The sequence below is a fragment of the Heterocephalus glaber genome, unplaced genomic scaffold (assembly GCF_053883595.1).
Source record: "Heterocephalus glaber isolate CG9 unplaced genomic scaffold, H.glaber_assembly_v1.0 deba00001608, whole genome shotgun sequence".
Lineage (NCBI taxonomy): Eukaryota > Metazoa > Chordata > Mammalia > Rodentia > Bathyergidae > Heterocephalus > Heterocephalus glaber.
Window position 1 is genome coordinate 20,270,353 of NW_028258379.1, and position 14,157 is coordinate 20,284,509.

General features: G+C 33.8%; 1 protein-coding gene across 7 annotated transcripts in view; it reads right to left on the reverse strand.

The window, feature by feature from the left end:
* The window catches only part of Cep128 (centrosomal protein 128), a 428,016-nt gene that overhangs the window by 4,804 nt on the left and 409,055 nt on the right, over positions 1 to 14,157 (reverse strand). For 6 of the 7 annotated variants that reach the window (XM_021245525.2, XM_087195433.1, XM_087195432.1 and 3 more), the window contains one exon: positions 3,795 to 3,903. In XM_021245525.2, coding sequence (XP_021101184.2) covers positions 3,795 to 3,903 — 109 coding nt within the window. Of the gene's footprint in view, positions 1 to 3,794; positions 3,904 to 12,872; positions 13,032 to 14,157 lie in introns of those variants that run through there. The other variant, XM_087195431.1, reaches the window with a different exon arrangement.

Here is a 14,157-nt window from a genome sequence, read left to right on the forward strand (position 1 = left end):
TACTGTATTTATATTTTTATGACTATATAAATAAATATGGCTCATACAAACCTAATAGGTATAGTTTATTAATTGCAACATATTTTATTTGTTGTTTCTCAGTTACGATCTTGTTTCTGAAAGCTCTCTTAGATCTTCCGTTACATCTTTTCGTAGCTATTTTCCTAAATGCTCAACTATGTATCAGATAATCTGTCCTTCACTTTGCTTCCTAAAGATTCTCTCAATGGAATGTCTTTCTTCCTTCACGGTGGGAGATCTTAAAAACATATGTATCCAGATAAGTAGCTAGAATTGGATAAAATAAGACAACACTGGCACATATCATCACAAACTCACTTGGGCTAAAGAAAAAAGTTTCTAAAAGTTCCTGGGCCAGGAGAAGGGAATGCTAGAATTGGAAGGGAGATGGAGATCACTTCAAAAAAATAGATATCTAATAGGTGTGATTTTTCAAGAGCAACATTGGCTCAGAAGGAAATTCATTTACAACTTTAGAATCTTAGAGCCAGTTAATCTCAATGGAAATGGAGTCAATGGAAGAAATGCAGTACATGGAAGGCATCTATTTTCAGAAACCAAAAACCTTTACCTTCTTTTATTTTGATGTGCTCCCACAATAGAAAGGAGGAAAACAAAAAAGAGGAAGGCGCAGGATCTGGGAAACTTGGGCATGAACATAGGAAGAGGGCAAAGAGAAATGATGGGATGACATTTGCCCAGTAGGCACGTGCTTGGCTGAGCCCTACTGGTCTGGCCACTCACTGCCTTCTGCTGTTTGCTTCCTCACATCTCTCATTTAGTCATGTATTATCCCTCATAAACTGATTTTCTAAATATCTTTTCTCTTCTATTGTCCTATTCTTTTTTCCTTTTACTTTCTTTGTAGTTTTCTTAACTTTGTTTTCCACATTTCTAGTTTTCTTTTGTTACCATATCAACCATATTCTAAGATTCATAGATCTCTTACCCTTGTGTTCCTTTTTAATAGTATCTTTCTCTTGTTTTTAATGGACCTAATACTTTCATCTCTTCAAGGTGACTTCCACTGTTTTCTGTATAATCTATTTGCTGTAGGTTCCAGTTTTCTCTTTCTTGGTCTTGACATTTCATTTTAATTTTGGAGGTTTAAAGGAAGATTAAAGGACAATTTCTATAAGCTGAATTTATTTGTGCTAGAAAAATGGAGAAGTATTTTGAGTAATCCTAATTTTTCCCACATTTAATATCCCTCATTATTAAAAACAGAAAATTCAAGGTCCTTTAGAAAATCAAATAAGAATAAATTATTCCTAGACATAAGTTTAATTCAATTAGTTAATAATTAATGATGAGATAGTTGTAATTAAATTTTGAAAAGTATTCTTTAAAATATGGAGATGGGAGGAAAATTGTAAAACAAACTTGTTAACAAAAAGAGTAAAACATGAGGCTGAATTCATAAATTAGGTGATTAAATTGATAAGCTAATTTTAAGCTAAATTTTCAGTCCAATTTTACAATATAAATGGTAACTAATATTGTCTCATACAAATTACATTATTGATATTTTTCCTATTCTTATATAACTTTACTTCCTTTTGGATGAGTATATTTATGTAGAAATGTATGGATGTCTATGACAAATTATATCTTAATTAGAGAAATGACCAAAGCTGGTCACAAATGCTAGAGTAGAAAACTGGAAACAGTTTCTTTCATTGACTATTATGAATAAATCTTGATGTTTTCCACTTAATGTCCTCTAACCACTTCCTTCTAGATGCCTTTTTAGGAAGCCTCACGAAAGTCATAAAAGCAAAATGAAGTAGCAGGAGAATAATGATTTCCATGCTCATATCATAGAGCTGTTCATCTCCAGGCTCTTGAAAGTCTTAATGGATGGAATTTTCTGAGGTTTTGAGGGTGCTTAGTTTCTACCCTCGTCTTCTGTGTTTATGAAACAGACCTGGGGCAATTTTTCCATATTTTCAGATTGGGATATAAATATTTCAGATTGCAAGTTTCCATATCCAACTTGAGACATAATTCATATTGAACAGTCGCTACCAGATTAGAATAGCAAAAGGTTTTATGAAGATACAAAATCATTTGGAAAAATGATTAGAACAGGAAAGAGAAAGTGCTTAGCTTTTGGAATAAAATGATCATGATGTAATGAAAATCAAATTATTTATCAGAAACTAATAAATATATATTCAATCCATCTATGTATATAAATTAACAAAAATTAGAGTTACTACCTTTGAACATCCTTGTAATTTATTTTGGTACATTAATTTTTTAGTAATTTAGGTATTTTACATAACAGAACTATCATATTTAATGTACAACTGTCCAGGCCCATAGTAAACTGAAGAACTAAACTTTATGTAAGTAAGAATCTATTAAATAATATTTGAATCCCAATAATTTAGGAAAAAGCAAACTAAACAAGCTAACTCATATATTTATTCATCTAATATAACTGAGTATCAACTGGGCTTTTACTATGGGCCAAGTACTATGTAGAGTGCTAATGAATAGTGGTGAAGAAAAGAGCATTGCTCTTGTCTTCCTTGAGTCCATTCTTTGGGGGGAGAAAAGAATTGGTAAACAAGAAGTCACTACAATAATAACTATGAAATTATTATATTGAGAAAGATTTTTGAGGAAAATTGTAAAACACAGTGGTTGCTTAGAAACCACCTTTAAAACTGTTAGACCAGCTGCCTTCTTTATTTTAGTTTACTAGTACATGTGTGCAGCACATAATGTTTACATTGTGTGGAGTTGGTGCATGTACATAACACATCGCAATAACTGTTTTTCATTTCTTACCCCCCCACTCCATTTCTTGATCCTCTTCCACAATTCATAATAGCTAAATCTTGGCAGTGGCCTACATGTCCATCAATAGATGAACGGATAAAGAAAATGTGGCATTTCTATACCATTTGCTATAAAGAAAGATAAACTGGAGTCATTTATAGGAAAATGGATGCACCTTGAGACCATAGTGTGAAGTGAAATAAATCAGACACACAACTTTAAATATCACATGGTTTCTCTTATATGAGAAGCCCAAAGTAGGAAAAGACAGATAATAGGAAACAGGGAGATAGATCATCTTCTTTAAAGACATTACATGGACCAGGGATTTAGCTCAGTGGTTCTGCTGCCTTCCTCACAAGCACAAGGCCCTGAGTTTGATCTCCGATACCAAAACAAAAAGACATTACATACACTCTGAATATTAAGAATCGTGCAGTCAAGAAGGGGAAGAAAGGGGACACATGGTGGCCCATGGCATCCTGGGCCCAGGGCCTTCTACCTCATTAATGTTTATGACATTTTATCAACATTTTCAAAGTATTCACAGAAAGAAATCTAGCAGGCACTAGTACTAGTATCCTTACTCTTTGTATAAGATTACATTTATTTTTTTACAGGCATATGCAAACATTTTTCTTTTACTGATGATTTGAATTTTTAAAAATTACTTTCTTTACCCACTCATCCATAGTTATTAGTAATCTCCAAAGATCAATTTTGCTCAACATTTCTACCTATAGTGATTTAAGTTTTCCTGAGAAATATAGGGTCTAAAAAGGGACTTCATGTATATATGTTTTAAGAATCAGGTAATATTACAAATGTACTTGGAGGTGGGGATCAGTTTTATGATTCATAATGAAAATATTCTCAAACTTATAACACAAATATTACTATAATGTATTGGCCTTCATTTTTTTCCCATGAATTGCATTTCCTTACACCCAATTTAAGAACTGGTACAGGACTTTATTACTTACAGTTCAAGTGTGAAAATTGTGGACTAGACAGGAAGCGATTGTGATCCTGCCAAGAAGATGAGTGATCTAACCCACGAGTGTAGGAACCTTCAGCACAGGTTCTAATATCCTAAAAAAGGCAGTATACATTTCAATGCAATATTACAAATTGTAAAAGCCAAGACTCATTCAAATGTATTGAAGTTGAACCTGAACCTTAATATGCAAGCTATATTATATTTGCACAACTTACTATAATTAAAATCCCTTTAAAAATGAAATATGTTCATGTTAGAGAAAATATATTTTAAAAAAAGAAATCACTTATTGCTATGGAAGCATGACATATTTCTTTCCAGTCTTTTTCCCCCTTTGAATAGAATTTATAAACATAGTCTTAAAACTTTGTTCCTTACATTTACATTATAAATAGCTCAGAAATCATTATAAAATCTTCACCTTACCTTAAGGGTGAACTCAATACTATCCAGTAGATACACTATGCTTTACTCAGCCATTATTTTACTTGGCATTTAGGTTATTTCCAGTGTTTTACTACTATAAATAACAATGTGAGAAATATCTTTAAATATAACCTTTTCCATATTTAGGCCTATTCCTTATGACAAATTCTTACATGGAAATACTGAGTCAATAAAAACAACCTGATGTTTTTAAACATTTAGCTAGACAGCCTTCTATAATGATTCCATTAATCCTCTGACCCATTCCACAAATATTTAATAAACAAAAATGACTATGTAAAATATCTCTCTCCTTACATAGTGTATGAATGCCTCTTTCTCTCCAAATCTTATCTGAAAATGAGGATTATAACTTTAAGTAATATTACCAATTAATAGATTAAAACAGGTAATTTAAGAAACAGTAAAACTGCATTCTTTTTTCACAAGTGTTTTATAATTATTCATTATAATTTTTTTACTCATTTGTTCCATAATTTATTGGGCACCTTCTATGGCTGAGCAAAGAATAAACAAGACCTCAGGATGCTGAGGAAATTTTCCAGGCTTATAAGGGAGAAAGGCATTAAACAAATATATTGCACCAAACATGGTATTATTAAAACCTATCATAACTATTGTAAGAATAGTAAATAACGGGAAGAACCAAATTTAGATGGGAGGGCCAAGAAGACCCCCCCACCCCAGGAAGATAATATTTAAGGCAATATTTTAATGCTGAGAGTTGAACCAATGAATTACCCTGGTGACAACTTACAGGTGGCAGATGGGAAAATAGACAGTGGAGTGGGGAAGCAGGGAATGATGTTCAGCCTTAAGTAAGTGCTGCAGAGAGCATGTTTGCTGAAGGGATGCCTCAGGGTTCAGGTATACTGAGCTTGGAAGAGGGGGTTATGTGAAGTGGGTAAAGTTCATGTTTAGGATTTCGAATTTTTCTTTCTAAAGAGATGGTCAGAAGGCAACCAAGGGTTTTGAGAAGAATGATAAGGGCTGATTTATACTTTTCAATGCAGGTATTGAGGTAGGATTATCAGTTAAAGGCTGATAAGGACAACTATGGGGTCTGAAGAGAGGGAGGGATTCAAAATGTTGCAAAAGATTCTACATGAAATAATACTGGGTTGGGTATACCAAAAAGATTTCTCAAAACACACGGCCCCCATGTATAGTAAGGCGATGTGTAACATGATGATCTGATGAATTCGTTGTCATTCTCTGTACCAAGTACCAACTTTATATTTATTTTTGTCACATACATTGTATGTAACTGCAAAGAATGGCCAGAAAGAAAAAAGGTATACATATACAAGGCCAACTGAGCAAAAAGTACGTATATAATCCTTACATAGTTCAAGATCTTAATCTTTATGTATAAAAAGAGAGTTTAGCTCTATTTAAGATGAAGACACTGAGGTTTTTAACCAAGTGATTTTTTTAACCCATTATGGGGATTTCATTACTACTTGGGAGCTATTTACCATAGGATTTCTGGGAAGGAGAGGATATTCATTGTATTTTGAATTACAGCAACTATTTATGAATGAGCTGACATGGGCAATTTGGGATCAGGTGAGCTAGCTATCAACTGTGGCTCAGATGTGAAAATTAAAAACCTAGGTGGGGTGGGAAAACGCATAAATGGAAAGGAGGTTAGAGCCTCAACCAATGGTAGAAACCCTACTGAATCATGGTTTAGATTTGAAGCATGAAATTGTGAATGGTTTCCCGCTAAAAGATGCTTTAGTGATTAAGGGCCAGTAAGAGAAAAGAAACACATATTTTTCTCACTGACACCTGAGAACAACAGTGAACAACCAGAGTAGAGATACAGATTTGGTCATAATGCTGCAATAGATAGTATAAAGATAGCCTTGAAATGCACCTACTAGAGGAAGGATAAAAATATACTTAAAAAAACCAAATATTCATTCTCTCCAAAGAGAAATGATTTTTAGATTTTAAAACAAAATCAACTGGTATCAAAACGGAGGTTATACCCTTCTTTTTACCAAAAAACAGAAATTTGTATTTTTACTGATAAAGCCAGCTTCTTGGTATATGATGGTTAAAATATGGCACTGGCACATTTCATTCCTAGCAAGTCTGGAAAATACAAGAAAACATTAAGAAGTTACATGATCCAACAAACTGAAAATACCTCATTAACCTAATTTAAGGTACAGTTTTCCATTTCTTCTTTATAAATATCTTCTTATATTGAGATCATCATTTGTTGGCAGTTTTCTTTCCTATTCTTCCTCTTGCGCCCCCTTCCTCCTTTCCTTGGGGGATTGAACCTAGGACATGGCATCAAGTAGGCATATGCTCTATCACAGTTACACTCCCAGCCCTTCCTATTTTTTTAAAATAACATTCTGTGTGGGAATTTTCTCTACAATCATCATCATCGTTAGTGCAGAGCATAGTTTATTATACTAATCTATTTTCACACATTCAAGGTTGATTTTAGTTTTTTCTATAAGTAATCATTTGATGCACATCTTGGTACAAAAACCTCTTCATATTTTCTTTATTTGATGTATACTCCTAGAAGTATAATTAGTGGACTGTAGGAGACCAGAGGAGAATTGAGACCTAACTGGCCTCCTCTGTGAGCACAAAGGGGCAAGGCTGCACTCAGAGGTGACTGAATATTGCAGGCATAAGAAAAAGTTAAGACAGCTGGGGTTAAGTTGTCTACCAGAGAATGTACTAGCGAATATTGGAAAGCAGATGAATCTTGTGTTATTTTGATTGCTGTGCCTGTGTTTGTGTGAATAAAGGCAAGTTGAGCCCAACATGGGGGGAGGAGTCCTCTGCCTACTAGGAAGCAAGAGCCCTTTGGCTGCCAGCATTAAACTGGTGTCTCTTTGTCATTCATCCTCGTTCACCCCCGGGTCAGGGAGAGCAAAGCAGGTCTAGGTCCACGAACAAGGCAAGTGGTCAGCTACAGTGGACAGCAGATTTTAAGACTGTTTATATACAGTTCACCTAAAACAAGAAGCTTCTGAGTAGAGTGTTCATAAAATCCTCTAATTATCCTTTCAATGTCATTAGGAGCTCTAATAATATCCTTCTTTCATTCCTAATATTGGACATTTGTATACATTTTTTCTAAGTGGTCTGCTATACGTGTTTCAATTTCATCAATTTTTTTCAAGGAACCCAGTTTTCCTTTATTTTTGCTATTTGCTTTTTATTTCATTGATTTCTTTTCCTTAGCCTTTCCTTACTTTTATACACTTTGGACTTAATATGCTCTTTCTTTTCTATTTCTTTGAAGGAAATTGAGATTGTTGATCTTTCTTCTTTTGTAGAACACGCATTTAACATTGCAAATTTCCCCCAAGCACTTTTTAGTGGATCTCACAAAATTTGATAGGGTGTGTTTTTATTTTCACATAGTTAAATATTCTAAATTTCCTTTGGATTTCTTCCTTAACCCATACTTGGATTATACAAGACTTTTGCTTAATTTGTAAATATTTGGGAATTTTCCAGATATATTTCTGTTATTGATTTCTGGTTTCATTCCATTGTGGGTAAATGATATATTTTGCACAATTTCAATCATCTCAAACTTACTGAAATTTCTTTTATCAAAGTATAGTCTATCTCGGAGAACATTCAATGTATACTTGACAAATATGTGTAATTAGCTGTTGTTGGGGTATTCTGTAAATGTCAGATAGGTCCAGGGAGTTGATAGCGTAAAGTCTTTTCCATCTCCATTGATGTTCTGCCTACTGTTATCATTACTCAAAGAGGAGTGTTGAAATTTCCAACTATAATAATGGATTTTTCTATTATCTTTACAGTTGTATCAGTTTTGATGCTCTGATAAAAGGTGAATGTACAGGTAGGATTCTTATTCCTTCCCTTTATAACGGTTGATTTATTCATCATTCAACCACTCACATATTTTTTTCATACATAGAAAATGAAGGAATTTAATGATAATATTTCTTTGAGTTCTAACATTTTATAACTTCAAAGAACTTTTTTTTTTTTTTTTTTTGGTACTGGGGATCGAACTCGGGGCCTTGCGCTTGCACAGCAGGCGGTGAAACCACTGAGCTAAATCCCCAGCCCTCAAAGAACTATTATAATCTTCCATATTACTTTGAAATAGAGCCAATGAAATTAACATTGAAAGAAAAATATCTCATGATCTCTTTGAACAATCAGTATACTAGTACATGAAAAAATACATTCATGTCTCCAATTCAGTAGTGATTATTTTATCTATAGAAATTCTATATATATAAATTTTGTGAGTTCATCATAAAATGTTTAATTCCTACCTATTGTTGAATCAATTAAGTATTAAAAGGAAATTTTATGTATTGAAAAGGACTCACTGCAATTTTTTTGATTGACTGCAATTTTGATCATATCAGCTTTTTTTCAAAACCAATTTAAACATCTTTAGCACAAGGATCTATTTTTATATAGTCTTAAGTCTCAACAAACTAGGTAGCCAGAATTCTTTGCAAAACTTATATTGAAGAAACCTGCATTTCCTAATATTTTCCCTGGGTTTTTTCCACTTCTCTTTCATAATCCACATTGTAATTGGTTTCTTAGTCTTTTTTTTTTTTTTTTTTTTTTTTTTTTTGGTACTGGGGATCGAACTCAGGACCTTGAGCTTGCAAGGCAGGTGCCGGAACCACTGAGCTAAATCCCTGGCCCTGTAATTGGTTTCTTAAAAGCTGTTCCAACTTGACTAAATTTCTTTGCTAAACTGATATCTAGTGATTAATATTTAATGATGCCCACAAAGTATTTTTCTCTCAGGAATACTGTAAGTTCAAAGTTTATAAGATAAATGATACATTTAATTTTTGAATTTTAATTTATCCAGCCTTTTCCCTAGAGCAAAGGAAAAAAGCACGTGTTCATTCCTGAATCTGTGGTAGAAATGTTTTCCTGGATTTATCTCTCATCAAACAATTTACCATCTCTCCTTTTCTGCTCCACTCTAAATTCTCAATGTTTCATTAGTGCTCAAGAAAGCTTAACATTTTCCTCAGCACACTCCATTCCTATTTCAAAGTTCAGTATCAGCAGATGGCTTATTTAAAGCCTGGTTTTGCTATCTCAATCTACATGCCTGCTATTTCAGATTTCCACCTCTGTGAGGGGGAGGCTTTGGTTACTTTCATCTACTCATTCTTTCATTTACTCATCCAAATATTTTACAATTTAGTACAGTGGCTCCTGCATTAAGGAACTCAGTGAGGATCATAGATGATGGTCTCCTGACCAAAGAAATTCTATGGTGGAAGTTGAGCCACTGGAAACTGCTACATTCTTAGTATTTTTTCATATAAAAAAGTAAAGTGCCAGACCAGATTATCTCCAAATTCTCTCACAACAGTGCATGACTTTTATTCAACATTTTTATCATTCTAATTAATCTTGGCAGAAGTTTTGAAAAGCCGGTGCATCTCATTGTAAAAACTATTGTTACTGTAGAAAATCCAAACTGATTCAGCAATACTATAAACCCAAAATATTAATCCACCAGAATAAGCAGACTCATGAAAATGCTTTGCTAGATCAGCTATTTGAAGCTCTTTGAGTAGTTTATCTTATAGTACAATAAATTTATCCCTACTTTATTATGAAAATTTTGTATTTCTAGAAAATCAGTGAAAACATTTTTATATAGTTTAGATTTGTCTCCACATGACTTTAATCTATTTTCAGAAATCAAATCTACTCACAGTAGATTCAAATTTGTCACTAGAAGGATTTTCAAAAATTGTGTCACTGACTTAAAGGCAAATATACACGATGTTTTAGTGATGCTGGGCTCATAATTATTGCTTATTCTCTTAAAATAAGTACTTTAAGGGAAACAATGACTATTTGGGTGAATATAAAAACTAATAACTTTAACTGGCATTCCCTATATTTTTAGTAACAAGAACTTTACATGATTATGATTAAAAAGTCTCTATAGGTGAATTTTTCACAGCCTTTCCTTTTTTAATGTCCTTGTTTAGCAAATTACTTAGTGACTTGTTAAAGGAACTGGGTTTGATACACTGGGGCTCTAGTAGGCTTAACAATTAATATTTTCAATTAAATACCCATGGGGATTCCTAAATAATAACTTTTGATGCATTATTATTTTCACATTTCATAAAAAAGAAAAAGCTCTCAAATGAATTGGTGATCTTTTGTTTAACTTTTCTTTCTTTCTTGTTTTTCAGACAAGGTTTCACGATGTAGTTCAGGCTGGCCATGAACTCACTATGTAGCCCAGGCTGGTACCGAGCTCATGGTGATCCTACTGCCTCAGTCTCCCAAGTGCCAGGATTACAGGTGTGTGCCAATATACCCATCCTTGTCTAACTTTTAAAATATAAAATGAAATCAACTAGTTAAACATTCTAACATTCATGTTAGTCTTGACCACTTCAAAACAATAAAAATGTATTCATATTTCGGCATGATTTGACTGTCTATAAAGTTTTAGATATATTACCTAAGCATTACTGAAAAAATAGCAATTACATTTTTGTTAGAATTCTAGAAAGGCTGAAACTAGAAAAATATTTAAAAAATATTTATAACTCCAATTTAACATGTACTATATGCTTACTATGTATTTCTGGAGTCACACATAAGACAGACTGTGTACTCTCAAATGGTATGCCATCCAGTAAAACAAGCGTTTTTCAAGCTTCAATGTGCATTTACTTGTATAGTTATATTACTATTGTCTTCTATGTGTTCTTAAGATTTCACCTTGCACTCTCTATATAAGAGAAGTCTCAGAAATTAGTTTAGATCGAGGGAAGCACAGAAGTGTATTTGCATAGCAGTTTACATATAATTTCCTATCAAAGTATGGAGAAGAGTGGCAACTGAGACAGCTAGAGTATTGTAGAGTTAAAGTATCCTCAAAGTCTCCCCTGGTTGCACTATTATCCTAAGCAATGTCTGTAAAATCACACGAATAATATACTAGTGATATACTTTGGTAGTCATTAAAATAAACACATTTATGCATCACCTACAATCTTGAGTTGCACCAGGAGTTATGCACAGTGTGCTTTAGAAATTATGGTTAGAGAAGACAAGTCAGAAAGAGCTGACTCTCCAGAGAAAGGGCTAACAGTCATGAATTTTGTGAGCAAGGCAGAAACAAATCACAGAGAGATTCAATGAGGGAGAAATGAATTCCAGGAGCAAAATACGTACTTATATCCCACACATGCTTACATTGAACAAATATGACAAAGGGCTTTGGCAGCTGAAAGCCATTATCAACACTTCCTTGCCTGCCTCATCTTATGCTGCACATCTGCTTCTTTAAAAAGCAGTTATATATCAGCTAGAAATTAAAAATGATGATATTCCTTTCAGGGGGAGTTAAGAATGGGAAAAAATAAGTCTTCTGTGATTTTACTAAAAAATTCTAATGTTAATTAAAACCATATATTTAGTATGTGTAAAGGTAACAAATGAGGATTTTTTTGCACAACATGGTGCTCCTCTGTGAATTCAGATTAGCAATGCTGTGTAACTGGCTGACTTTTGGACATTCTGTTCTATTTGAAACAGCTGGGACAGCAAGAAAGACTGTATGTCCTTCAGAAACTCAATTAGGCTGGGTGGAAAAGAGGCCATGAAATGTTTCTTTAGTCTACAGAGAGTCAATGAAAATGTGTTAGATTCAGTTTGGAATTGAATTCTTACTATAAACTGTTAGATCAGGCTTTGTTCAATTAGCTTGGTCAGCTTAATGTAATATTATATTATTGTATTTTTATATTATATTATGCTCTTATAATTGTGCATGTTCTTACTACTCAAAATCTCACAGGTTTCTAGAAATTTGATCACTGTTGTCCTGGTGACTGACACAGGAATAAACAGCAACTCAGCTCTAGCCTTGGACTGAATGAGAACTTGACTTGTTCCTTTCCTGCTAACCTTTCTATCTGCTGGTGATGTGGCCATGCTGTATGTTTCACTGCTTTCTTACAACAGCAACAACCTGACAAGCTAGTTGCCAATGTGGTTCTGCTATTTCAACAGTTACTTGTTTGTCAACAACAATACAGTCAGAGTCCTACAACTGAAATGCTAACAAAGATCCTCTTCCAAACTAAGCTGTGGATAAAACATCTCCCTGTACCTTGCCATTACAAGCCTCTTTTCAAAAAGATTCCTAAGCATCCTTCTTTCCTCTAACTACCAATGAAGTTTACGGGGCCACCTTTATTCCACCTACCCTATTCTTTTTTGCACTACCAATGTTAGTGTAAAGGGTTTAAATTGCCAAGGATTTAAAAACATTTTTCTTATTATGACCTTCAGCTGAATCCCTAGCACAGTGCTTTCTCTATTAGAAGAATTTTTCCATTAGTATTTAATTGGTAAGTAAAGAAAAGGAAGTATTTCATATAATGTGTAAAGGAAAAAAGAGACTTCTAATTTTTCTTTTCTCTAGACCCAGGGTTTGCAAATTTTTCTTAAGAGGGCCTGATAGTAAAATTCCAGACTCTGTGAGCCAAACAGTTTCCTTTGTACTACTCAATCCTACAGTAAAGTAGTATCCAAAGGCAGCCATAGACTGCGTGAATGACTATGGCTGTAGCCTAATAAAATTTTAAAACAAATGCAGTTGGCAGGCAAGGCTCAGGCTATGGGAAGTTTGCTGACCTCTGTTGTCGAAAAACTGTGCGAGGGGCCAGGGATTTAGCTCAGTAGTTTCACCGCCGGCTGTGCAAGTGCAAGGACCCAAGTTCAATCCCTGATACCAAAAAAAAAAAAAAGTAGAGAAAAACTGTACAAGAATTATCTTTTAGAATTAAGATGATAAAGTAACTATCCCTCCTTGAAGATCATGCCTTCTGTATCTTTATACACCTGTTCCCCACCTCCATACCCAACAGATAGTATCATGTTTTGCATTATGGTAGCTATAATATGTTTACTTGATTAAAATGAATTCTAGAGTAACTGATTTCCTGGGAATACAGTTTTAGGCAGAACCACTGAACTAAAATCCTTGTCATGTATCCTTTTTAAAACTCTGTCCTAGAAAATGTGGGAGATTTTTATAATCTGGTGAAATGATGTCTTACAAAACTGATGCTATACTAAATAAGGCACTTTCTCTCTTCATAGAGTTCCAAGTTCTCTTATTTGTAGCATTTTTTCAGCATATCAATGATTAATCAGAGGTAGTTCTGATTATTCACAGGGCCAAGAAAGGATTAAACTAACTTTCTTACACCTACCTAACCACATGCTTCTTCAGAAGCTCCTTTGCCTCTCAGTCCCTCTGAGTAACTTATTTTCATAAAAACAATATCAGCAAATAACTGTTGGAATCTACAACTAGTAAAAAATGTGGTTCTACATTTCCTCTCCAATGACTATGAAATATGTGATCTTCCCATGAGTTTTGGGTTGGATTACTGTAGCAAGACTATATAATCATTAATGAAATGGAAAAAGTTTTGAAATGCTTTAGTAATACAAATGTGGAACGATGCTATCATAAAACATGCATTGTGATCCTTCCTACACTTGAACTATCTATTTTCTAAGCTTTCAAACTTGCTTCTCATTTTGCCAAATGTTAGCCTCTCTTACAAGCCAGGCCTGATTTTGTCTTCAGCTGAAAATGTAATTTTAAACAGAACTTCAATGAGTTTATTTGATGAAAATGTTGAACATTCATAGCTTTGCCATTTCCTGTTATGGAAATTGCAGTGATTTACAGCAATGTGGGTGCCACTAGACAGCACCAACTCACCTGATACCAAATATAGCTGTATTGGAAAATAATGTTTTCAGTGTTTCTCTTGCATCTAGACTTCTGTTGAACTAATAGATATGTGTTATGTTTCTGTACTTTTGGAGAAAACTGA